We start from the raw sequence: 25,697 nt of genomic DNA, 5'->3' as shown, positions 1-25,697 counted from the left end.
CTCCCAGTACCCCCAGTTCTTCACTCACCGCTGCATTTCAGCCCTTTCTCGCGGAGCCCCCAAATCTTGGGGGGAATTGGGGGGCAGTGAGGGGGGGGGGGCCCTGAGGGGGGGAAATGGGGGGCAAAGGGGGAGAATGGGGGGCAAAGGGGGAGAATGGGGGGCAAAGGGGGAGATGTGGGGCAGGAGGGGGGGAAATGGGGGGCAAAGGGGGAGATGTGGGGCAGGAGGGGGGGAAATGGGGGGCAAAGGGGGAGATGTGGGGCAGGAGGGGGGGAAATGGGGGGCAAAGGGGGAGATGTGGGGCGGGAGGGGGGAAATGGGGGGCAAAGGGGGGGATGTGGGGCAGGAGGGGGGCAATGGGGGGCAAAGGGGGGGCTGTGGGGCAGGAGGGGGGGGAAATGGGGGGCAAAGGGGGAGATGTGGGGCAGGAGGGGGGGGAAATGGGGGGCAAAGGGGGGGATGTGGGGCAGGAGGGGGGGAAATGGGGGGCAAAGGGGGAGATGTGGGGCAGGAGGGGGGGAATGGGGGGCAAAGGGGGGGATGTGGGGCAGGAGGGGGGAAATGGGGGGCAAAGGGGGGGATGTGGGGCGGGAGGGGGGGGAAATGGGGGGCAAAGGGGGAGATGTGGGGCAGGAGGGGGGGGAAATGGGGGGCAAAGGGGGGGATGTGGGGCAGGAGGGGGGAAATGGGGGGCAAAGGGGGGGATGTGGGGCAGGAGGGGGGGAAATGGGGGGCAAAGGGGGAGATGTGGGGCAGGAGGGGGGGAATGGGGGGCAAAGGGGGGGATGTGGGGCAGGAGGGGGGAAATGGGGGGCAAAGGGGGGGATGTGGGGCGGGAGGGGGGGAAATGGGGGGCAAAGGGGGGGATGTGGGGCAGGAGGGGGGGGAAATGGGGGGCAAAGGGGGGGATGTGGGGCAGGAGGGGGGAAATGGGGGGCAAAGGGGGGGATGTGGGGCAGGAGGGGGAAATGGGGGGCAAAGGGGGAAATGGGGGGCAAAGGGGGGGAAATGGGGGGCAAAGGGGGAGATGTGGGGCAGGAGGGGGGGGAAATGGGGGGCAAAGGGGGAGATGTGGGGCAGGAGGGGGGGGAAATGGGGGGCAAAGGGGGAGATGTGGGGCAGGAGGGGGGGGGAATGGGGGGCAAAGGGGGAGATGTGGGGCAGGAGGGGGGGAAATGGGGGGCAAAGGGGGAGATGTGGGGCAGGAGGGGGGGGAAATGGGGGGCAAAGGGGGAGATGTGGGGCAGGAGGGGGGGGAAATGGGGGGCAAAGGGGGAGATGTGGGGCAGGAGGGGGGGGAAATGGGGGGCAAAGGGGGAGATGTGGGGCAGGAGGGGGGGGAAATGGGGGGCAAAGGGGGAGATGTGGGGCAGGAGGGGGGAAATGGGGGGCAAAGGGGGGGATGTGGGGCAGGAGGGGGGAAATGGGGGGCAAAGGGGGGGATGTGGGGCAGGAGGGGGGAAATGGGGGGCAAAGGGGGGGCTGTGGGGCAGGAGGGGGGAAATGGGGGGCAAAGGGGGAGATGTGGGGCAGGAGGGGGGCAAAGGGGGAGATGTGGGGCAGGAGGGGGGGAATGGGGGGCAAAGGGGGAGATGTGGGGCAGGAGGGGAGGAAATGGGGGAGATGTGGGGCGGGAGGGGGAAATGGGGGGCAAAGGGGGGGCTGTGGGGCCTCACCGGGCCTTTGCAGGCGTCGCAGGTTGTGGGGCGCAGCCCCCCCCGAGGCTTCAGGCGGTGCTGTGGGGCAGAGGGGGGCGCGGGGGGGACGCGGCTGCAGCGCAGGAACTCGGCCAGAACCTCGGGGGGGCTCAGCCCCCCATCCCTGCCCCACAAGTGGGGGTCAGGACCCCATCTCTGCCCCACAAGTGGGGTCTGGGGGGGGTCTGACCCCATCTCTGCCCCACAAGTGGGGGTCAGGACCCCATCTCTGCCCCATAAGTGGGGTCTGGGGGGGCTGAGACCCCCTCTCTGCCCCACAAGTGGGGGTCAGGACCACCTCTCTGCCCCATAAGTGGGGTTTGGGGGGGTCAGACCCCATCCCTGCCCCACAAGTGGGGGTCAGGACCACCTCTCTGCCCCATAAGTGGGGTCTGAGGGGGGTCTGACCCCATCTCTGCCCCACAAGTGGGGGTCAGGACCCCATCTCTATCCCATAAGTGGGGTTTGGGGGGGCTGAGACACCATCCCTGCCCCACAAGTGAGGGTCAGGACCCCATCTCTGCCCCACAAGTGGGGTCTGGGGGGGGTCTGACCCCATCTCTGCCCCACAAGTGGGGGTCAGGACCCCATCTCTGCCCCACAAGTGGGGTCTGGGGGGGGTCTGACCCCATCTCTGCCCCACAAGTGGGGGTCAGGACCCCATCTCTATCCCATAAGTCGGGTTTGGGGGGGCTGAGACCCCATTTCTGCCCCATAAGTGGGGTTTGGGGGGGGGGTCAGACCCCATCCCTGCCCCACAAGTGGGGGTCAGGACCCCATCTCTGCCCCACAAGTGGGGTTTGGGGGGGCTGAGACCCCATCTCTGCCCCACAAGTGGGGGTGAAGACCCCATCTCTGCCCCATAAGTGGGGTTCAGGACCCCATTCCTGCCCCACAAGTGGGGGTCAGGACCCCATCTCTGCCCCATAAGTGGGGTTCAGGACCCCATCTCTGCCCCACAAGTGGGGTTTGGGGGGGTCAGACCCCCTCTCTGCCCCACAGGTGGGGTTTGGGGGGCTCAGACCCCATCCCCGGGTTTTGGGGTTCCGGGGTTTCTGTGTGCCAGCTTTTGGGGTGCCGGGGTTTTGGGGTTTGGGGGGTATTTGGGTTTTGGGGTGCAGGGGTTTTGGGGTGCAGGGGTTTTGGGGTGCCGGTTTGGGGGGTATTTGGGTTTTGGGGTGCAGGGGTTTCGGAGTCCCAGGTTTTGGGGTGCAGGGGGTTTTGGGGTGCATGTTTTCGGGGTGCCGGGGTTTTGGGGTGCCAGGGTTTCGGGGTGCAGGGGTTTTGGGGTGCGGGGTTTCTGGGATCCCAGTTTTTGGGGTGCGGGGGTTTTTGGGGTGCCGGGTTTTGGGGTGCCGGGTTTTGGGGGGTATTTGGGTTTCGGGGTGCGGGGTTTTGGGGTGAGGGATTTCGGGGTGCAGGGTTTCGGGGTGCAGGGGTTTCGGGCTGCGGGATTTCGGGGTGCGGGGTTTTTGGGGTGCAGGGTTTTTGGGGTGCCGGGTTTTTGTGGTGCCGGGTTTTGGGGTGCGGGGGTTTCGGGGTGCAGGGTTTTTGGGGTGCAGGATTTCGGGGTGCAGGATTTTGGGGTGCCACCGGTCGGTGTCGAGGTCGCCGAAGAGCCTCAGGTGGGGGAAGTTTTGCCGCACAACGGCGAACTCCGCGCGAGAGATTCGTCCATCGCCGTCCACGTCGAAGCGGCGGAAAATGGACTGAACCCCAAAACCAACGTCACCCCAAAACCCACACAGGGACCCCAAATCCCTCAGGGAACCCCAAAAACCCACACAGGGACCCCAAAAATCCCTCAGGGAACCCCAAAACCAACATCACCCCAAAAACCCACACAGGGACCCCAAATCCTTTAGGGGACCCCAAAAACAACGTCACCCCAAAAACCCACACAGGGACCCCAAAAATCCCTCAGGGAACCCCAAAACCAACGTCACCCCAAAACCCACACAGGGACCCCAAATCCTTTAGGGAACCCCAAAACCAACGTCACCCCAAAAACCCACACAGGGACCCCAAAAACCCTTCAGGGAACCCCAAAACCAACGTCACCCCAAAACCCACACAGGGACCCCAAATCCTTTAGGGAACCCCAAAACCAAAGTCACCCCAAAACCCCACACAGGGACCCCAAATCCTTTAGGGAACCCCAAAACCAACGTCACCCCAAAACCCAACACAGGGACCCCAAATCCTTTAGGAAACCCCAAAACCAACATCACCCCAAAAACCCACACAGGGACCCCAAATCCTTTAGGGAACCCCAAAACCAACAACACAGGGACCCCAAATCCCTCAGGGAACCCCAAAACCAGCGTCACCCCAAAACCCACATAGGGACCCCAAAAATCCCTCAGGGAACCCCAAAACCAACGTCACCCCAAAACCCCACAGGGACCCCAAATCCCCCCACAGGAACCCCAGAACCCCCCCTCAGGGACTCCAAAACCCCCACAGGGACCCCAAAATCGACCCCAGGGACCTCAAAACTCCTCTATGGGGACCCCAAAATCCTCTCCAGGGACCCCAAATCCCCCCACAGGGACCCCAAAACCCCCCCTCAGGGACTCCAAAACCCCTCAGGGAACCCCAAAAACCCTACAGGGACCCCAAATTCCCCCCCAGGGACCCCAAATCCCCCCCACAGGGACCCCAAAATCCCCCCACAGGGACCCCAAACCCCTCCAGGGACCCCAAAATCCTCTCCAGGGACCCCAAATCCCCCCACAGGGACCCCAAATCCCCCCCACCTCCACCAGTCCCTCCCAGTGCCCTCCCAGTGCCCTCCCAGTGCTCCCAGTACCCCCCCACCTCCACCACTCCCTCCCAGTGCCCTCCCAGTGCTCCCAGTACCCCCCCACCTCCACCACGCCCTCCCAGTGCCCTCCCAGTGCTCCCAGTACCCCCCCACCTCCACCAGTCCCTCCCAGTGCCCTCCCAGTGCCCTCCCAGTGCCCTCCCAGAGCCCTCCCAGTGCTCCCAGTACCCCCCCACCTCCACCAGTCGCTCCCAGTGCCCTCCCAGTGCCCTCCCAGAGCCCTCCCAGTGCTCCCAGTACCCCCCCACCTCCACCAGTCCCTCCCAGTGCCCTCCCAGTGCCCTCCCAGTGCCCTCCCAGTGCTCCCAGTACCCCCCCACCTCCACCAGTCCCTCCCAGTGCCCTCCCAGTGCCCTCCCAGAGCCCTCCCAGTGCTCCCAGTACCCCCCCACCTCCACCAGTCGCTCCCAGTGCCCTCCCAGTGCCCTCCCAGTGCCCTCCCAGTGCTCCCAGTACCCCCCCACCTCCACCAGTCCCTCCCAGTGCCCTCCCAGTGCCCTCCCAGTGCCCTCCCAGAGCCCTCCCAGTGCTCCCAGTACCCCCCCACCTCCACCAGTCGCTCCCAGTGCCCTCCCAGTGCCCTCCCAGAGCCCTCCCAGTGCTCCCAGTACCCCCCCACCTCCACCACTCCCTCCCAGTGCCCTCCCAGTGCCCTCCCAGTGCCCTCCCAGTGCTCCCAGTACCCCCCACCTCCACCAGTCGCTCCCAGTGCCCTCCCAGTGCCCTCCCAGTGCCCTCCCAGTGCTCCCAGTACCCCCCCACCTCCACCACTCCCCCCCAGAGCCCTCCCAGTGCCCTCCCAGTGCCCTCCCAGTGCTCCCAGTACCCCCCCACCTCCACCAGTCGCTCCAGGTGCGCTCACAGAGCCCTCCCAGTGCCCTCCCAGTGCCCTCCCAGTGCTCCCAGTACCCCCCCACCTCCACCAGTCGCTCCAGGTGCGCTCGCAGCAGGGCGGGGTCGGGCCGGGGGGGCTCGGGGGGCGCCCATTGGTCCATGGGACACGGGGGGGGCAGCTCGGGGGGGGGCCCCGACTGGGGGAGGGGGGGTCAGTGCCCCCCAGTTACCCCCAGTGCTCCCAGTTACCCCCCAGTGCCCCCCAGTGCCCTCCCAGTTGCCCCCAGTGCTCCCAGTTGACCACCATTGCCCCCCAGTGCTCCCAGTTGCCCCCCAGTGCCCTCCCAGTTGCCCCCCAGTGCTCCCAGTTGACCCCCAGTGCCCTCCCAGTTGCCCCCCAGTGCTCCCAGTTGCCCCCCAGTGCCTCCCAGTTGCCCCCCAGTGCTCCCAGTTGCCCACCATTGCCCCCCAGTGCTCCCAGTTGCCCCCCAGTGCCCTCCCAGTTGCCCCCCAGTGCTCCCAATTGCTCCCAGTGCTCCCAGTTGACCCCCAGTGCCCTCCCAGTTGACCCCCAGTGCTCCCAGTTGACCCCCAGTGCCCTCCCAGTTACCCCCCAGTGCTCCCAGTTGCCCCCCAGTGCCCTCCCAGTTGACCCCCAGCGCTCCCAGTTGCTCCCAGTTGCCCCCCAGTGCCTCCCAGTTGCCCCCCAGTGCCCTCCCAGTTGACCCCCAGTGCTCCCAGTTGACCACCATTGCCCCCAGTGCCCTCCCAGTTGCCCCCCAGTGCTCCCAGTTGCCCCCCATTGCCCTCCCAGTTGCTCCCAGTGCTCCCAGTTGCCCCCCAGTGCCCTCCCAGTGCCCTCCCAGTTACCCCCCAGTGCTCCCAGTTGCCCCCCAGTGCCCTCCCAGTTGACCCCCAGTGCTCCCAGTTGCTCCCAGTGCTCCCAGTTGCCCCCCAGTGCCTCCCAGTTGTTCCCCAGTGCCTCCCAGTTACCTCCCAGTTGACCACCATTGCCCCCCAGTGCCCTCCCAGTTACCCCCCATTGCCCTCCCAGTTGCCCCCAGTGCCCTCCCAGTTGACCCCCAGTGCTCTCAGTTACCCCCCAGTGCTCCCAGTTGCCCCCCAGTGCCCTCCCAGTGCCCTCCCAGTTACCCCCCAGTGCTCCCAGTTGCCCCCCATTGCCCTCCCAGTTGCTCCCAGTGCTCCCAGTTGCCCCCTAGTCCCTCCCAGTTACCCCCCAGTGCTCCCAGTTGCCCCCCAGTGCCCTCCCAGTGCCCTCCCAGTTACCCCCCAGTGCTCCCAGTTGCCCCCCATTGCCCTCCCAGTTGCTCCCAGTGCTCCCAGTTGCCCCCCAGTGCTCCCAGTTACCCCCAGTGCTCCCAGTTGCCCCCCAGTGCCCTCCCAGTTGTCCCTCAGTGCTCCCAGTTGCCCCCCAGTGCTCCCAGTTGACCACCATTGACCCCCAGTGCCCTCCCAGTTGCCCCCCAGTGCCTCCCAGTTGCCCCCCAGTGCTCCCAGTTGCTCCCAGTTGCCCCCCAGTGCCCTCCCAGTTGCTCCCAGTTGCCCCCAGTGCTCCCAGTTGACCACTATCGCCCCCCAGTGCCCTCCCAGTTGCTCCCAGTGCTCCCAGTTGCCCCCCCAGTGCCCTCCCAGTTGCTCCCAGTTGCTCCCAGTTGCTCCCAGTTGCTCCCAGTGCCCTCCCAGTTGCTCCCAGTTGCTCCCAGTGCTCCCAGTCCCCCTTTGCTCACTCACCGCTCTCTCCCTCGGCTCTCTCTGCAGTGACAATTGGTAAAGCTGCTCCTCGGTCTGACCGAGCTCCAGGGTCACCTGGGGGGGGATTTGGGGGTTCAGGGGGGGTTAGGGGGGTCCGGGGGTGGTGTTGGGGTGCGGGGGGGGGGGCTTTGGGGGGCATCCAGAGGCTGTTTTAGGGGGGCTTTGGGGGTTCGGGGGGGGGTTAGGGCGGTCCAGAGGGGGTTTTGGGGAGTTTTGGGGTGCAGGGGAGGTTTTGGGGGGTCCAGAGGGGGTTTTGGGGGGGGCTTTGGGGGTTCAGAGGGGGATTTAGGGGCATCTGGAATGGTTTTGGGGTGCCGGGGGGGGGGGTTGGGGGGGGGGGCTTTGGGGGTTCAGGGGGGGCTTAGGGGGTCCAGAGGGGGTTTTGGAGAGTTTTGGGGTGCAGGGGAGGCTTTGGGGGGGGGGGGTGTCCAGAGGGTGTTTTTAGGGGGGCTTTGGGGGTTCGGGGGGGGGATTTAGGGGGGTCCAGGGCGGTGTTTTCGGGTTCAGGGGGGGCTTTGGGGGAGTTTTGGGGTTCAGGGTGTGTTCAGGGTGTGTTTTGGGGTCCGGGGGTGGCTCTGATGCGGGTGTTTTGGGGTTCCAGTTGGATTTTGGGGTGCTCTGACCGTGAGCAGCCGCAGCAGCGCGGGGTCGCAGCGGACAGGCAGTGTTTGGGGGTTCAGGGCCGGTTTGGGGGTTCAGGGTGTGTTCTGGGGGTGTTTTGGGGGTTCAGTGTGTGTTTTGGGGGTCCAGGGGGCTCTGATGTGGGTGGTTTTGGGGTTCAGAGCGTGTTTGGGGGTTCAGGGTGTGTTCTGGGGGTGTTTTGGGGGTCCAGGGGGGTTCTGATGCGGGTGTTTTGGGGGTGTTTTGGGGCTTCAGGGTGTGGTTTGGGGGTTCAGGGGGTGTTTGGGGGGTTCGGGGTGTGTTCAGGGGGTGTTTTGGGGGTTCAGGGCCGGTTTGGGGGTTCAGGTCCGGGTTTGGGGGTGCCCGGACCGTGAGCAGCCGCAGCAGCGCTGGGTCACAGGGGACGGGCGGTGTTTGGGGTTCAGGGGTGCTCTGATGCGGATTTTGGGGGTTCAGGGTGTGTTCAGGGGGTGTTTTGGGGGTTCAGGGCGTGTTTGGGGGTTCGGGGCGTGTTCTGTGCTTGTTTTGGGGGTTCTGAGCGTGTTTTGGGGGTTCAGGGTGTGTTTTGGGGTCCGGGGGTGCCCTGATGCGGGTGTTTTGCAGGTGGTTTGGGGGTTTAGGGGGTGTTTTTGGGGTTCAGTGTGTGTTCAGGGGGTGTTTTTGGGGGTTCAGGTCGGGTTTGGGGGTGCCCGGACCGTGAGCAGCCGCAGCAGCGTGGGGTCGCAGCGCACGGGCGGTATTTGGGGGTTCAGGGGGTGTTCAGGGGGTGTTTTTAGGGTTCCAGCCGGGTTTGGGGGTTCAGGGCATGTTCTGAGCGTGTTTTGGGGGTTCAGGGCGTGTTTTGGGGTCCGGGGGTGCCCTGATGTGGGTGTTTTGCGGGTGGTTTGGGGGTTCAGAGGGTGTTTTTGGGGTTCAGGACCGGTTTGGGGGTTCAGGGGTGGTTTGGGGGCCCCCGGACCGTGAGCAGCCGCAGCAGCGCGGGGTCACAGGGGATGAGGGGGTTTGGGGGTTCAGGGGGTGTTCAGGGTGTGTTTTGGGGGTTCAGGGCCGGTTTGGTTTGGGGGTTCAGGGGGTGTTCAGGGTGTGGTTTTTGGGGATCAGGGCCGGTTTGGGGGTTCAGAGGGTGTTTTGGGGGTTCAGGGCCGGTTTGGGGGTTCAGGGGGTGGTTTGGGGGTTCGGGGGCCCCCGGACCGTGAGCAGCCGCAGCAGCGCGGGGTCGCAGCGGACGGGCGGTGTTTTTGGGGTTCAGGGGATGTTCAGGGTGTGTTTTGAGGGTTCAGGGGGTGTTTGGGGGTTCAGGGGGTGTTGTTTTGGGGGGTTCAGGGCCGGTTTGGGGGTTCAGGGTGTGTTTTTGGGGGTTCAGGGCCGGTTTGGGGGTTCAGGAGGTGTTTTGGGGGATTGAGGGTGTGTTTTTGGGGGTTCAGGGCCGGTTGGGGTCTTCAGGGGGTGTTTTTGGGGCCCCCGGACCGTGAGCAGCCGCAGCAGCGCGGGGTCGCAGCGCACGGGCGGTGTTGGTTTGGGGGTTCAGGGCCGGTTTGGGGGTTCAGGGCCGGTTTGGGGGTTCAGGGGGTGTTTTTGGGGAGCCCCCGGACCGTGAGCAGCCGCAGCAGCGCGGGGCCGCAGCGCACGGGCGGTGTTGGTTTGGGGGTTCAGGGCCGGTTTGGGGGTTCAGGGCCGGTTTGGGGGTTCAGGGGGGTGTTGGTTTGGGGGTTCAGGGGGTGTTTTTGGGGAGCCCCCGGACCGTGAGCAGCCGCAGCAGCGCGGGGTCGCAGCGCACGGGCGGTGTTGGTTTGGGGGTTCAGGGGGTGTTTTTGGGGTTCAGGGCCGGGTTTTGGGGGTGTTTTTGGGGTTCAGGGCCGGTTTGGGGGTTCAGGGGGTGTTTTTGGGGGCCCCCCGGACCGTGAGCAGCCGCAGCAGCGCGGGGGGGTTGGTTTGGGGGTTCAGGGCCGGTTTGGGGGTTCAGGGGGTGTTTTTGGGGTCCCCGGACCGTGAGCAGCCGCAGCAGCGCGGGGTCGCAGCGCACGGGGGGGGTTGGTTTGGGGGTTCAGGGGGGTGTTTTTGGGGGTTCGGGGGGTGTTTTTGGGGAGCCCCCGGACCGTGAGCAGCCGCAGCAGCGCGGGGCCGCAGCGCACGGGCGGTGTTGGTTTGGGGGTTCAGGGCCGGTTTGGGGGTTCAGGGCCGGTTTGGGGGTTCAGGGGGGTGTTGGTTTGGGGGTTCAGGGGGTGTTTTTGGGGAGCCCCCGGACCGTGAGCAGCCGCAGCAGCGCGGGGTCGCAGCGCACGGGCGGTGTTGGTTTGGGGGTTCAGGGGGTGTTTTTGGGGTTCACGGCCGGGTTTTGGGGGTGTTTTTGGGGTTCAGGGCCGGTTTGGGGGTTCAGGGGGTGTTTTTGGGGACCCCCGGACCATGAGCAGCCGCAGCAGCGCGGGGTCACAGGGGATGAGGGGGTTTGGGGGTTCAGGGGGTGTTCAGGGTGTGTTTTGGGGGTTCAGGGCCGGTTTGGGGGGTTGGTTTGGGGGTTCAGGGGGTGGTTTGGGGGTTCAGGGCCGGGTTTTGGGGGTTGGTTTGGGGGTTCAGGGGGGTGTTTTTGGGGGCCCCCGGACCGTGAGCAGCCGCAGCAGCGCGGGGTCGCAGTGCACGGGGGGGGTTGGTTTGGGGGTTCAGGGCCGGTTTGGGGGTTCGGGGGCCCCCGGACCGTGAGCAGCCGCAGCAGCGCGGGGTCGCAGCGCACGGGCGGTCCCCCCTCCCTCGCCGCCAGGACGGTGGCCGCGATGGCCAAACGCCGCCCCATTTTGCGCGGGTGGGGGGCGGCGGGCGCGGCCCAGTCCGGCAGCGCCTCCTCCAGCGCCGTCAGATCGCGGAGGTGCACTCCGAGCGCGGGAACGGCGAAGCGCGACCGCCGCAGCAGCGAACGGTACCGAACGAAGTTCCCCGTGGAGCTCAGCGACTCCGCCAGGAGACCCCAAAGCTGCGCGGGGAGCAACGACGTGGGCACCCCCACAAACCCCTGTGACCCCCAAAACCCCCCCGTGCAACTCCAGAACCCCCTGTGACCCCCAGACCCCCGTGTGCCCCCCAGAACCCCCTGTGCCCCCCAGGACCCCCTGTGTCCCCCCCAAACCCCCCCAGAGCCCCCCCTGTGCCCCCCCAGAACTCCCTGGGCCCCCCAGACCCCCGTGTGCCCCCCAGAAACCCCCCCAGAGCCCCCCCTGTGCCCCCCCAGAACTCCCTGGGCCCCCCAGAACCCCCTGTGACCCCCAAAACCCCCCCGTGCAACTCCAGAACCCCCTGTGACCCCCAAAACCCCCTGTGCCCCCCAGGACCCCCTGTGTGTCCCCCCAAACCCCCCCAGAGCCCCCCCTGTGACCCCCCAGAACCCCCCTCAGACCACCCTGTGCCCCCCAAGAACCCCCTCAGACCCCCCTGTGACCCCCAAAACTCCTGTGTCCCCCCAAACCCCCTTTGTCCCCCCAGAACCCCTTCAGAACCCCCTGTGCCCCCCCCCGAACCGCCCTGTGTCCCCCAAGAACCCCCTGTGTACCCCCAGAACCTCCCTGTGCCCCCCAAGAACCCCCTGTGCCCCCCAAACCCCTGTGTCCCCCAAGAACCCCCTGTGTACCCCCAGAACCTCCCTGTGCCCCCCAGAACCGCCCTGTGCCCCCCAGAACCCCCTGTGACCCCCAAAACCCCCTGTGCCCCCCAGAACCCCCTGTGACCCCCAAAACCCCTGTGCTCCCCAGAACTCCCTGTGCCCCCCCAGAACCCCCTAAGACCCCCCAGAACCCCCTCAGACCCCCCTGTGCCCCCCCAGAACTCCCTGAGTCCCCCTCAGACCCCTCTGTGCCCCCCAGAACCCCCTCAGACCCCCCTGTGCCCCCCCAGAACTCCCTGTGTCCCCCTCAGACCCCTCTGTGCCCCCCAGAACCCCCTCAGACCCCCCTGTGCCCCCAAACCTCCCTGTGCCCCCCCAGAACCCCCTATGCCCCCCAGGACTCCCCTCAGACCCCCCAGAACCCCCTCAGACCCCCCTGTGCCCCCCAGGACCCCCCTCAGACCACCCTGTGCCCCCCTAAAACCCCTGTGCCCCCCAGAAACGCCCTGTGTCCCCCAAGAACCCCCTGTGTCCCCCCAGAACCCCCCTGTGCCCCCCCAGAACCGCCCTCAGACCCCCCCAGACCCCCCTCTCTGCCCCCCAAGACCCCCCTCAACCCCCCCGTACCCCTTTTCTGCCTCTCAGGACGCCCCATCTCTACCCTCTATGCCCCCCCCAGACCCCCATGTGCCCCCCAGACCCATCTCTGCCCCCCAGGACCCCCCAGATCCCCCTCTCTGCCCCCCAAGACCCCCCCTCAGACCCCCCAGATCCCCCTCTCTGCCCCTCAGGACCCCCCCTCTCTGCCCCCCAGGCCCCCCCCAGCCCCCCCGTGCCCCCCATCTCCCCCACCCCACACCTTGGCGCAGTCGGGGGGCAGCAGGACCAGAGTCTGGCGCAGTCGAGCGATGGCGCCGTGGCCCAAACCCCCCACAACGGCCTGGAGGGACTGGAAATTGCGCAGCTCCAGCAGACACTGCGGAGATGGGGGGCAGCTGTGGGGCAGGGACGGGGGGAGAGGGGGCAGCTATGGGGCAGGAACTGAGGGAGTTCAGTCCCTCTATGGGGCTGTGGGTCACTCTGTGGGTCTCTATGGGTCACTATGTGTCACTCTATGGGTCTCTGTGGGTCGCTGTGGGTCACTCTGGGTCACTCTGGGGGTCGCTATGGGTCACTCTATGGGTCTCTGTGGTTACTGTGGGTCACTCTATGGGTCATTCTATGGGTCCCTATGAGTCCCTATGGGTCTCTATGGGTCGCTATGTGTCACTCTATGGGTCGCTATGCGTCTCTATGGGTCACTCTGTGGGTTTCTATGGGTCATTCTATGGGTCTCTATGGTTCCCTATGGGTCGCTATGGGTCTCTATGGGTCTCTATGGTTCCCTGTGTGTCACTCTATGGATCTCTATGGTTCTCTATGTTTCCCTATGGGTCACCCTATGGGTCTCTATGGATCTCTATGGTTCCCTATGGGTCACTCTATGGGTCACTCTCTGGGTCGCACCTGCCCGAGGCTGAGGCAGCGCTGCATCATGCGCGCTCTGAGTGTGCCGCTCTGGGTCACTCTATGGGTCTCTATGGTTCCCTATGGGTCTCTATGGTTCCCTATGGGTCACTCTATGGTTTCCTTTGGGTCTCTATGGTTCGCTATGGTTCCCTATGGGTCCCTCTATGGGTTTCTGTCAGTCTCTATGGTTCCCTATGGGTCACTCTATGGGTCACTCTATGGTTCCCTATGGGTCCCTCTCTGGGTCTCTGTCGGTCTCTATGGTTCCCTCTCTGGGTCCCTCCCTGGGTCGCACCTGCCCGAGGCTGAGGCAGCACTGTATCATGCGGGCTCTGAGCGTGGCGCTGTGGGTCACTCTATGGGTCTCTATGGTTCCCTATGGGTCTCTATGGGCCACTCTATAGTTCCCTATGGGTCTCTATGGTTCCCTATGGGTCACTCTATGGGTCTCTATGGGCCACTCTATGGTTCCCTATGGGTCTCTATGTTCCCTATGGTTCCCTATGGGTCACTCTATGGGTGTCTATGGTTCCCTATGGGTCATTCTGTGGGTCTCTATGGTTCCCTATGGGTCATTCTATGGTCTCTATGGTTCCCTGTGGGTCACTCTATGGTTTCCTTTGGGTCTCTATGGTTCGCTATGGTTCCCTATGGGTCCCTCTATGGGTTTCTGTCGGTCTCTATGGTTCCCTATGGGTCATTCTATGGTTCCCTATGGGTCACTCTATGGGTCACTCCATGGGTCCCTATGGGTCTCTATGGTTTCCTCTATGGGTGTCTATGGTTCCCTATGTGTCATTCTATGGGTCTCTATGGTTCCCTGTGGGTCACTCTGTGGGTCACTCTATGGTTCACTCTTATGGTTCCCTATGGGTCACTCTATGGTTCCCTATGGGTCTCTATGCTTCCATATGGTTCCCTCTATAGATCTCTATGGTTCCCTATGGCTCATTCTATGGTCTCTATGGTTCCCTATGGGTCACTCTATGGGTCACTCTATGGTGCACTGTGGGTCACTCTTATGGGTCCCTCTATGGGTCCCTCTATGGTTCCCTATGGGTCCGTCTCTGTGTCCCTCCCTGGGTCGCACCTGCCCGAGGCTGAGGCAGCGCTGCAGCGCGCGGGCTCGGAGCGCGGCGCTCGGAGGGCTCAGCACGAGCAGTTGGACCCAACGGGCGATGCTGTTCGCCTGAGCCACAACGCGGCGGAGAGGGGGCGACACCGGAGCCGCAGCCCGAGCGAAGGCCACGAGATCCTGGAGCTGCGGGGGGGGAAAGGGGGGGAAAAGGGGGGGGAAAGGGGGGGGGGAAAGAGGGGAAAAGGGGAGAAGGGGGGAGAAAAGGGGAGGAAAGAGGGGAAAAGGGGGGGAAGGGGGGAGAAGGCGGGGAAAGGGGGGGGAAGGGGGGGAAGGGGGGAAAGGAGAGGAGAGTGGGGAAAAGGGCGGGAAAAGGGGGGAAAAGGGGGGAAGGGGGAAAGGGAAAAGGGGGGAAGGGGGAAAGGGAGGGAAAAGGGGAAGGGGAAAAAAGGGGAAAGGGGGGAGAAAAGGGGGGAAGGGGAAAGGGGGGAGAAAAGGGGGGAAGGGAGAAAGGGGGGAAGGGGATATGGGGGGAAGGGGGGAGAGAGAAAGGGGGGACGAGGGAGAAAAGGGAAAGGGTGGGAAAAGAGGGGGAAAAAGAGGGGGGAAAGGGGGACATGGGAAAAAGGGGGAAGGGGAGAGGAAAGGGGGGACACGGGAGGGGGAGAAAAGGGGGAAAGGGGGAAGGGGAGCGGGGAAGAAGGGAAAAGGGGGGAAAGGGGGGAGAGAAAAGGGGGGACACGGGGGTAGAGGGCGTAGAGGGTGACTTTGGGAACGATCACGTGGGTATGCGCGGGGCCCCGCCCCCGAGGGGGCGTGACCGTGCCCTGAGTCACGTGCGTGAGCGCGATGGGCGGGGCCGCTCCCTCCCTCGTTGCCCGCAGGGAGGGGGGCGTGGCCGCTCCTCGGTCACGTGAATGCGCGCTGGGGACTGAGCCTTTCCCCTCCCGAAGGGGGCGTGGCCGGGGGTTCGGTCACGTGGCCCGCGCGCAATGGGCGGGGGAGCCCCTCCTCCCCACGGCTGGGTCACGTGGTGTGCGCGGAGGGCGGGGCCGGGATTGAGTCTCGGGAGTGGGCGTGACCGGAAGAGGAGGGGGGGGAGAGAGAGAGAGAGAGAGAGAAGCGCGGCGGGGTCACGTGAGCGGGCACGCGCCGGATGGGGGGGAGTCGATCACGTGACTCACGCGGACGCGGGAGAGCGCGCGCAGCTCGAGGCGCGTGAGGAGCGCGGCGAGCTCGGGGGGGGGGAGGTGCTCCAGCAGCAGCGCCGCCTTCCGCCGGGGGGGGGCGCCGGGGAGGGGGGGCCCAGAGCCCCCCGAGGGCCCCGACACCCCCTCCGCCTCCTCCTCCTCCTCCTCCTCCTCGTCCTCGTCGTCCCCCGCCGTCGGCCTGCACGGAACCGAGCTCGCACCGGGCACGGGAGGGCGCAAAAGGCGTGCGCGGGGAGCACACGAGCGTGCAAGGAGCTCCCGCGCTGCACACGAGCGTGCAAACAGCGTACATGAGCGTGCAAGGAGCTCCCGTGCTGCACAGGAGCGTGCAAACAGCGTACATGAGCGTGCAAGGAGCTCCCACGCTGCACACGAGCGTGCAAACAGCGTACATGAGCGTGCAAACAGCGTACATGAGCGTGCAAGGAGCTCCCGCGCTGCACAGGAGCGTGCAAACAGCGTACATGAGTGTGCAAACAGGGTACATGAGCGTGCAAGGAGCTCCCGTGCTGCACAGGAGCGTGCAAAATGCATGCACACAGAGCACAGGAGTGTGCAAGGAGCTCCCATGCTGTACAGGAGCGTGCAAACAAGGTAGACGTGCATGCAAGGAGCTGCCGCGCTGCACAGGAGCGTGCAAACAGGGTACATGAGCGTGCAAGGAGCTCCTGTGCTGCACTCTATGGGTCACTATGGGGTTTTGGGGCTCCCCCTGTGCCCCCCCCCGGACTCTATGGGTCACTATGGGGTTTTGGGGTCCCCCCTCTGCCCCTCCCGTACCCTATGGGTCACTATAGGTTTTTGGGGTCCCCCCTTATAGCCCCCATAGAGGCTCTATAGGTCAATGAGGGGAGTTTGGGGACCCCCCTGTGCCCCCCCCAGCACTCTATGGGTCACTATAGGTTTTTGGGGTCCCCCCCCGTACCCCCCATAGAGGCTCTATAGGTCAATGAGGGGAGTTTGGGGTCCCCCCCTGTGCCCCCCCCCGCACTCTATGGGTCACTATGGGGTTTTGGGGCTCCCCCTGTGCCCCCCCCCAGCACTCTCTGGGTCACTATGGGGTTTTGGGGTCCCCCCCGTGCCCCCCCAGCACTCTATGTGTCACTATGGGGCTTTGGGGTCCCCCCTGTGCCCCCCATACAGCCTCTATAGGTCAATGAGGGGAGTTTGGGGTCCCCCCCTGTGCCCCCCCAGCACTCTATGGGTCACTATGGGGTTTTGGGGTCCCCCCTCTACCCCCCCCGGACTCTATGGGTCACTATGGGGTTTTGGGGTCCCCCCTGTACCCCCCATAGAGGCTCTATAGGTTACTGAGGGGAGTTTGGGGTCCCCCCTGTGCCCCCCCAGCACTCTCTGGGTCACTATGGAGTTTTGGGGTCCCCCCTCTGCCCCTCCCGTACCCTATGGGTCACTGTGGGCTTTTGGGGTCCCCCCTGTACCCCCCCATAGAGGCTCTATAGGTCAATGAGGGGAGTTTGGGGTTCCCCCCTGTGCCCCCTCCCAGCACTCTCTGGGTCACTGTGGGGTTTTGGGGTCCCCCCCCGCCCCCCCCGGCCTCCGTGGGTCGCTGTGGGGTTTTGGGGTGCCCCTTACAGGCTCTCCAGGTGGATCGGGGGGGTCCCGGGCCCCAGCGCCTCCCGCAGCCCCCGCAGTGTGGCCACCAACTCGGGGTCCGTGGCCACCTCGCGGGGGAAAGCCCGGAGCCAATACCTGGGGGGGGCCCCCAAAATGATGGGGGGGCCCCAAAATGATGGGGGGGCCCCAAATGGGGATTGGGGCCCAGGGGATGGGGGAAGGGCCCAAAAATGGGGGGTCGGGGGGGTCCAAAGGGGAAAAGAGGGGTTCGGGGTTTGGGGGGGCCCAAAACTGGGGGGGCTGGGGGGTCCCCAAATTGGGGATGGGTTCCCTGGCGATGGGGGGGTCCCCAAAAATGGGGGGTCAGGGGGGGTCCAAAGGGGAAAAGGGGGGGCTGGGGGTTGGGGGGGGGCAAAAATGGGGGGGTCAGGGGGGGTCCAAAGGGGAAAAGAGGGGTCCGGGGTTGGGGGGGCCCCAAAAATGGGGGTTTTGGGGGTGTCAGGGGGTGTCCAAAGGGGAAAAGGGGGGGCTGGGGGTTGGAGGGGGCCAAAAATGGGGGGCTGGGGGGGGGGCAAAGGGCTGGGGGGGCAAAAATGGGGGTCCCCAAAGTGGGGATGGGGGCCCAGGGGATGGGGGGGTCCCAAAAATGGGGGGTTTGGGGGGGTCCAAAGGGGAAAATGGGGGTTCGGGGATGGGGGGGTCCCAGAAATGGGGAGTTTGGGGGGGTCGGGGGGGGTCCAAAGGGGAAAAGGGGGGGCTGGGGGTTGGGGGGGGCCCAGAAATGGGGGGTTGGGGGGGCTCAGGGAGTGTCCAAAGGGGAAAAGGGGGGGCTGGGGGTTTGGGGGGGTCCCAGAAATGGGGGTTTTGGGGGGGTCAGGGGGTGTCCAAAGGGGAAAAGGGGGGGCTGGGGCTTGGGGGGGGTCACAGTGTTTTTTGGGGTGCAGGGGGGGTTCCCATGGGGGTTTGGGGGGGGTCTGGGGGGTTTTGAGGGGGGTCACAGTGGTTTTTGGGGTGCAGGGGGGGGTCCCATGGGGTTTGGGGGGGGTCACATAGAGTTTGGGGAGGTCCCATGGGTTTTGGGGTGCAGGGGGGGTTTGGGGGGGTCACTCACTGGACGAAGTGGCTGATTTTGAGGCGCAAAGAGGGGCCTTCGGCGGAGCCCCCCGAGTCCTGCACAGTGGGGGGGGGTCAAGGAACCTCAACTTTGGGGGTTCGGGGGGATCCCATGGGGTTTTGGGGGGATTCCAGAGGGGGTTCCTCATGGGTTTGGTGGTTTTGGGGGGGATTTTGGGGTGCAGGGGGGGGTCTTAGTGGGTTTTGGGGTGCAAGGGTGGGGTTCCATAGGGTTTTTGGGGCATCTCAGTGGGTTTTGGGGGGTCTTTGCGGGTTTTGGGGGGTCCCAGAGGGGGTTCCTGGTGGGGTTGGGGGCTCTGGGGGGAGGATTTTGGGGTGCAGGGGGGTCCTAGTGGGTTTTGGGGTGCAAGGTGGGGTCCCATAGGGGTTTTGGGGCATCTCGGTGGGTTTTGGGGGGTCTTTGCGGGTTTTGGGGGGTCCCAGAGGGGGTTCCTGGTGGGTTTGGAGGCTCTGGGGGGAGGATTTTGGGGCGCAGGGGGGGTCCTAATGGGTTTTGGGGTGCAAGGGGGGGTCCCATAGGGGTTTGGGGGCGTCTCAGTGGGTTTTGGGGGGTCTTTGCGGGTTTTGGGGGGTCCTAGGGAGGTTTGGAGGGGTCCCAGAGGGGGTTCCTGGTGGGTTTGGGGGATCTGGGGGGAGGATTTTGGGGTGCAGGGGGGGTCCTAGTGGGTTTTGGGGTGCAAGGGGGGTATTTGGGGTTCGGGGGGAGGATCCCAGTGAGTTTGGGGGTTCTGGGGGGGATTTTGGGGTGCAGGGGGGGTTCGCAGTGGGTTTTGGGGTCCCGTTGGGTTTTGGGGTCCCGGAGAGGTTTGGGGCTTCCCAGTGGGTTTGGGGGTTCTGGGGGGGTATTTGGGGTTTCAGGGGGATCGCAGTGGATTTGGGGGTTCTGGGAGGGATTTTGGGGTGCAGGGGGGGTTCCCAGTGGGTTTGGGGGTCCCGTTGGGTTTTGGGGTTCTGGGGGGGGTATTTGGGTTTCTGGGGGTTCCCAGTGGGTTTGGGGGTTCTGGGGGGGGTATTTGGGGTTCAGGGGGATCCCAGTGGATTTGGGGGTTCTGGGAGGGATTTTGGGGTGCAGAGGGGGGTTCCCAGTGGGTTTGGGGGTCCCGTTGGGTTTTGGGGTCCCGGTGGGTTTTGGGGTTCGGGGGGGGTATTTGGGTTTCTGGGTGGATCCCAGTGGATTTGGGGGTTCTGGGAGGGATTTTGGGGTGCAGGGGGGGTTCGCAGTGGGTTTTGGGGTCCCGGTGGGTTTTGGGGTCCCGGAGAGGTTTGGGGGTTCCCGGTGGGTTTTGGGGTTCGGGGGGGGATATTTGGGTTTCTGGGGGATCGCAGTGGGTTTGGGGGTTCTGGGGAGGATTTTGGGGTGCAGGGGGAGGTCGCAGTGGGTTTTGGGGTCCCGTTGGGTTTTGGGGTGCGGGCCCCCCGGATATGTGCGCAGCAGGCGGGCGGCGAGCTGGGCGGGGGGCAGATACCACGCGTGGGTCACCAGGAGGAGGCGCACGAGGTGGGGGTCCCGCACTTTGCCCTGTGAGTCTGAGCACCCCCAAAATGAGACCCCGAACCCCAAAAAGGAGACCCCCCAAAAAGGAGACCTCCTAACCCCCCCCAATCCCGAAAATGAGACCCTGAACCCCAAAAATGAGACCCTGAACCCCCAGATTAGACACCCTCCTGACCCCAAAACCACCCCTGAACCCCCAAAATGAGGCCCCGAACCCCAAAAAAGAGACCCCCCAAAAAGGAGACCCCCCTAACCCCCCCAAATCCCCAAAATGAGACACTGAACCCCAAAAATGAGACCCTGAACCCCCCAAAATGAGACCCTGAACCCCAAAAAAGAGACCCTGAACCCCCAAAATGAGACCCCCCCGGACCCCTAAACCCCCCTGAACCCCAAAATGAGACCACCCCGGACCCCCAAACCCCCCTGAACCCCCAAAATGAGACCCCCCCAAAACCCAAAAGCCCCTGAACCCCCCAAATGAGACCCCCCCGGACCCCAAACCCCCCTGAACCCCAAAATGAGACCCCTCCGGACCCCCAAACCCCCCAAAATGAGACACCCCCGAACCCCAAACCCCCCCTGAACCCCCAAAATGAGACCCCTCCGGACCCCCAAACCCCCCTGAACCCCCAAAATGAGACCCCCCCAAACCCTAAACCCCCCTGAACCCCCAAAATGAGACCCCTCAACCCTCCTGATCCCCAAAACCGAGACCCCTGAACCCTCCCAGGGCCCCCCCAAATCCTGACCCTCCCATGGGGTCCCCCCAAATTCAAGCCAAGGGCCCCCCCAAAACCCTGACCCTCCCATGGACCCCCCCAAATTCAAGCTAAGGGCCCCCCAGTCCCCAGGGCCCCTCCAAATCCTGACCCTCCCAGGTCCCCCCAAAACCCCAGGGCCCCCCAAACCCTGGGGGCCCCCCAAAACCCCAGGGGCCCCCCCAAAACGACCGAAGGCGCGGATGCAGCCGTGCAGCAGCTCATCCAGCGTGTGGGGCTGATCCAGATCCATGGTGCAACTCATGGTGCCCCCCAAAAACTGGGGGGGGACCCCAAAATCTGCTCTGGAGGGGAGAGAAATACCCCTTTCCAGCCAACACCCCAAAAATCTGGGGGGGGTCAGAGGGTCCTGAGGGGCTCGGGGGGGGGGGTGGAGGGCACAGGTTGGGGTGCTGCGAGGTTTGGGGGTCCCCCCCTGGGTGAGGGGGTGAAGATTTTGGGGTCCCAGGGGGGTTTGGGGATCCCAGTTGCCCAGTTTGGGGGGTCCCAGTAATTCCACTTTGGGGGTACTGGGGGGGTTGGGGGTCCCATGGGTCTCAGTTTGGGGGTCTCAGGGAGGTTTGGGGGTCCCAAGGGTCCCAGTTTAGGGGTCTCGGGGAGGTTTGGGGGTCCCAAGGGTCCCAGTTTGGGGGTCTCGGGGAGGTTTGGGGGTCCCAAGTGTCCCAGTTTGGGGGTCCCGGGGGGTGTTGGGGGTCCCAGGGGGGTTTGGGGGTCCCAAGGGTATAATTTTGGGGGTCCCAGGGGGGTTTGGGGGTCCCAAAGGACCCAGTTTGGGGGTCCCGGGGGGTGTTGGGGGTCCCAAGTGTCCCAGTTTGGGGGTCCCGGGGGGTGTTGGGGGTCCCGGGGGGTGTTGGGGGTCCCAAGTGTCCCAGTTTGGGGGTCCCGGGGGGTGTTGGGGGGTCCCAGGGGGATTTGGGGGTCCCAAAGGACCCAGTTTGGGGGTCCCAGGGGGGTTTGGGGGTCCCAAGTGTCCCAGTTTGGGGGTCCCGGGGGGGTTTGGGGGTCCCAGGGGGGTTTGGGGGTCCAAAGGGTCCCATTTTGGGGGTCCCGGGTGGGGGTTTGGGGGTCCCGGGGGGGTTTGGGGGTCCCAAAGGTCCCAGTTTGGGGGTCTCAGGGAGGTTTGGGGGTCCCAAGGGTCCCAGTTTGGGGTTCTCAGGGGGGTTTGGGGGTCCCGGGGGGGGTTTGGGGGTCCCAGGGGAGTTTGGGGGTCCCAAAAGTCCCAGTTTGGGGGTCCCAGGGGCGTTTGGGGGTCCCAAGGGTCCCAGTTTGGGGGTCTCAGGGAGGTTTGGGGGTCCCAAGGGTCCCAGTTTGGGGGTCCCAGGGGGGTTTAGGGGTTCTGGGGGTCCTAAAGGTCCCAGTTTGGGGGTCCCGGGGGGGGTTTAGGGGTTCCGGGGTCCCATTTGGGGGGTCCCAGGGAGGTTTGGGGGTTCTAGTGGGGTTTGGGGGTCCCAAAGGTCCCAGTTTGGGGGTCCCAGGGGGGGTTGGGGGTCCCATGGGTCCCATTTTGGGGGTCCCGGGGGGGGTTTGGGGATCCCAACAGTCCCATTTTGGGGGTCCCAAGGGGGTTTGGGGGTCCCATAGGGTTTAGGGGTCCCCTTTTGGGGGGCCCCAACCCCCCCCCCCCCTTCTGCTTACCCCGATACGGCCGCTTCCTGCCCCCCCCCCCCCAGTTCCGGAGGAGTCCCAGTAAGGGGGGGTTACTGGGAGCACTGGGAGGGGTTACTGGGAGCACTGGGAGGGGTTACTGGGAGCACTGGGGGGGGGTTACTGGGAGCACTGGGAGGGGTTACTGGGAGCACTGGGATGGGGTTACTGGGAGCACTGGGATGGGGGTTACTGGGAGCACTGGGATGGGTCACTGGGAGCACTGGGATGGGGGTTACTGGTAGCACTGGGATGGGGTTACTGGGAGCACTGGGAGGGGGTTACTGGGAGCACTGGGATGGGGTCACTGGGAGCACTGGGAGGGGGTTACTGGGAGCACTGGGAGGGGTTACTGGGAGCACTGGGGGGTTACTGGGAGCACTGGGATGGGTTACTGGGAGCACTGGGAGGGGGTTACTGGGAGCACTGGGAGGGGGGTTACTGGGAGCACTGGGGGGGGTTACTGGGAGCACTGGGATGGGGGTTACTGGGAGCACTGGGGGGGGTTACTGGGAGCACTGGGATGGGGGTTACTGGGAGCACTGGGAGGGGGTTAATGGGAGCACTGGGATGGGGGTTACTGGGAGCACTGGGGGGGTTACTGGGAGCACTGGGGGGGGTTACTGGGAGCACTGGGGGGGTTACTGGGAGCACTGGGGGGGGTTACTGGGAGCACTGGGATGGGGTTACTGGGAGCACTGGGGGGGTTACTGGGAGCACTGGGATGGGGTTACTGGGAGCACTGGGGGGGTTACTGGGAGCACTGGGGGGGGTTACTGGGAGCACTGGGAGGGGTTACTGGGAGCACTGGGATGGGGGTTACTGGGAGCACTGGGGGGGGTTACTGGGAGCACTGGGATGGGGGTTACTGGGAGCACTGGGAGGGGGTTAATGGGAGCACTGGGATGGGGGTTACTGGGAGCACTGGGGGGGTTACTGGGAGCACTGGGGGGGGTTACTGGGAGCACTGGGATGGGGTTACTGGGAGCACTGGGGGGGTTACTGGGAGCACTGGGATGGGGTTACTGGGAGCACTGGGGGGGTTACTGGGAGCACTGGGGGGGGTTACTGGGAGCACTGGGAGGGGTTACTGGGAGCACTGGGGGGGGGTTACTGGGAGCACTGGGATGGGGTTACTGGGAGCACTGGGGTGGGGGTTACTGGGAGCACTGGGAGCACTGGGAGGGGGTTACTGGGAGCACTGGGGGGGGTTACTGGGAGCACTGGGATGGGGGTTACTGGGAGCACTGGGAGCACTGGGGGGGTTACTGGGAGCACTGGGGGGGGTTACTGGGAGCACTGGGGGGGTTACTGGGAGCACTGGGATGGGGGTTACTGGGAGCACTGGGAGGGGTTACTGGGAGCACTGGGATGGGGTTACTGGGAGCACTGGGATGGGGGTTACTGGGAGCACTGGGAGGGGTTACTGGGAGTACTGGGGGGGGTTACTGGGAGCACTGGGGAGGGGTTACTGGGAGCACTGGGAGGGGTTACTGGGAGCACTGGGATGGGGTTACTGGGAGCACTGGGATGGGGGTTACTGGGAGCACTGGGAGGGGTTACTGGGAGCACTGGGAGGGGTTACTGGGAGTACTGGGGGGGGTTACTGGGAGCACTGGGGGGGTTACTGGGAGCACTGGGATGGGGGTTACTGGGAGCATTGGGATGGGGTTACTGGGAGCACTGGGATGGGGGTTACTGGGAGCACTGGGATGGGGTTACTGGGAGCACTGGGAGGGGTTACTGGGAGCACTGGGATGGGGGTTACTGGGAGCACTGGGGGGGTTACTGGGAGCACTGGGAGCACTGGGGGGGGTTACTGGGAGCACTGGGAGGGGTTACTGGGAGCACTGGGATGGGGGTTACTGGGAGCACTGGGATGGGGGTTATGGGAGCACTGGGAGGGGTTACTGGGAGCACTGGGATGGGGGTTACTGGGAGCACTGGGAGGGGGTTACTGGGAGCACTGGGGGGGTTACTGGGAGCACTGGGATGGGGGTTACTGGGAGCATTGGGAGGGGGTTACTGGGAGCACTGGGATGGGGGTTACTGGGAGCACTGGGGGGGTTACTGGGAGCACTGGGGAGGGGTTACTGGGAGCACTGGGAGGGGTTACTGGGAGCACTGGGATGGGGTTACTGGGAGCACTGGGATAGGGGTTACTGGGAGCACTGGGAGGGGTTACTGGGAGCACTGGGATGGGGGTTACTGGGAGCACTGGGGGGGTTACTGGGAGCACTGGGAGCACTGGGGAGGGTTACTGGGAGCACTGGGGGGGGTTACTGGGAGCACTGGGAGGGACTCACCCGCTCCGGCGGTGTCCGTTCGGGGGGGGGAGGGGCGGGGGGGGGGGAAGTGGTTTTTGTGGTCAAACGGTGAAAAGGAAGAGAGGAGAGAGAAATAACGCCCCCGAACCCCAAAATCCGCCCCCGAACCCCAAAATCCGCCCCCGGGACCCCAAAATCCACTCCAGGGACCCCAAAAACCACCCCCTGAACCCCTAAATCCACCTCTGAACCTCAAAATCCACCCCCTGAACCCCAAAATCCGCCCCCGAACCCCCAAAATCCGCCCCCTGAACCCCAAAATCCAACCCAGGGACCCCAAAACCCACCCCCTGAACCCTAAAATCCAACCCAGGGACCCCAAAATCCACCCCAAGGACCCCAAAATCCACCCCCGAGACCCCAAAATCCACTCCTGGGGCCTCAAAATCCACCCCAGGAACCCCAAAATCCACCTCCTGAATGCCAAAATCCACCTCCTGAACCCCAAAATCCACCCCAGGGACCCCAAAATCCGCCCCCTGAACCCTAAAATCCACTCCCGGGACCCCAAATCCACCCCTGCACCCCAAAATCCACCCCCTGCACCTCAAAATCCACCCCATGGACCCCAAAACCCACCCCGGGACCCCAAAATCCACCCCTTGAACCCTAAAATCCACCCCCTGAACCCCAAAATCCACCCCTGAACCCCAAAATCCAACGCAGGGACCCCAAAATCCACCCCTGAGACCCCAAAATTCACCCCCTGAACCCCCAAATCCACCCCTGAACACCAAAATCCACCCCAGGGACCCCAAATCCACCACCTGAACCCCAAAATCCACCCCTGAACCTCAAAATCCACCCCCCTGAACCCCAAAATCCACCCCTTGAACCCCAAAATCCATCCCCTGAACCCCAAAATGCCTCCCCAGGGACCCCAAATTCCCACCGGGACGCCAAAATCCACCCCCTCCATCCCAAATTCCATCCTCTGCACCCCAAAACCCACCCCTGCACCCCAAAACCCACCCCTGGGACCCCTTAACCCCCCCTGAGACCCCTAAATTTCCCCCAGGGACCCCAAATTTCCCCCAGGGGACCCCAAATTCCGCCCCAGGACCCCAATATCTCCCCGAAACCCCAAATGCCCCCCTCGGGACCCCCAAATCCACCCCGGGACCCCAAATCCCCCCCCAGGGATCCCCAAATCCACCCCGGGACCCCAAAATCCACCCCCTGCACCCCAAAATTCCTCTCCAGGGACCCCAAAATCCCCCCTCAGGGACCCGAAATCCGCCCCCCAGGACCCCAAAATCCCCCTCCGGGACCCCAAAATACCCCCCCTGGGACCCCTAAATCCCGTCCAGGGACCCCAAAATCCCCCCCGGGAACCCCAAAATCCCCCTCCAGGGACCCCAAATTCCGCCCCTCCCCCCATTTGCCCCCCCCCAAACTCCCCCATAGGAAATGGAACCCCAACAGGAAAACACTCCCCACCCGCCCATATCCGGGGGCCGGGGGGGCCCCCCAAAACCCTGTGCCCCCCCAAAACCACTGGGACACCGCCCCTCCAAAACCCTCTGTGCCCCCCAAAACCCCTGAGTCCCCCCAAACCCCTGAGTGTCCCCAAAACCCTCTGTGTCCCCAAAACCCCTGAG

The 25,697-nt window shown here is 64.9% G+C and overlaps 1 protein-coding gene across 2 annotated transcripts; it reads right to left on the bottom strand.

Moving 5' to 3' along the window:
• Positions 1 to 24,101, bottom strand: LOC128849873 (RAS guanyl-releasing protein 2-like). 2 transcript variants are annotated; one of them, XM_054052540.1, is made up of 14 exons: positions 24,076 to 24,101; positions 20,297 to 20,409; positions 19,276 to 19,375; positions 17,826 to 17,894; positions 16,733 to 16,849; positions 15,113 to 15,317; positions 13,944 to 14,114; positions 12,204 to 12,320; positions 10,448 to 10,720; positions 7,114 to 7,188; positions 5,445 to 5,558; positions 3,294 to 3,409; positions 1,680 to 1,824; positions 1 to 65 (listed from the first exon to the last, which is right to left on the bottom strand). In XM_054052540.1, exons 2-14 carry the CDS (start codon positions 20,367 to 20,369, stop codon positions 21 to 23), a joined length of 1,620 nt encoding a protein of 539 aa, XP_053908515.1. In that variant the 5' UTR covers positions 20,370 to 20,409; positions 24,076 to 24,101; the 3' UTR covers positions 1 to 20. The 2 variants fall into 2 exon arrangements, with proteins under 2 accessions (XP_053908515.1, XP_053908517.1); XM_054052542.1 differs by lacking the exon at positions 5,445 to 5,558.
• Between the last annotated feature and the right edge of the window lie 1,596 nt (positions 24,102 to 25,697).

Source organism: Cuculus canorus, chromosome 34 (genome assembly GCF_017976375.1).
Source record: "Cuculus canorus isolate bCucCan1 chromosome 34, bCucCan1.pri, whole genome shotgun sequence".
Lineage (NCBI taxonomy): Eukaryota > Metazoa > Chordata > Aves > Cuculiformes > Cuculidae > Cuculus > Cuculus canorus.
The sequence above is the reverse complement of the archived record's forward strand: the minus strand, read 5'-3'. Positions and strand labels throughout refer to the sequence as shown.

What these genes read in the sequence shown, in the direction of transcription:
- LOC128849873 (XM_054052540.1), bottom strand. Translation starts at nt 20,369, where the DNA reads ATGAGTTGCACCATGGATCTGGATCAGCCCCACACGCTGGATGAGCTG. An exon ending in TGCCCCCCGACTGCGCCAAG is followed by an intron (nt 10,721 to 12,203) that starts GTGTGGGGTGGG and finishes CTCCCCGCGCAG; the next exon opens with CTTTGGGGTCTCCTGGCGGA. An exon ending in CGCTGCTGCGGCTGCTCACG is followed by an intron (nt 7,189 to 10,447) that starts GTCCGGGGGCCC and finishes ATCCCCCCCCAG; the next exon opens with GTGACCCTGGAGCTCGGTCA.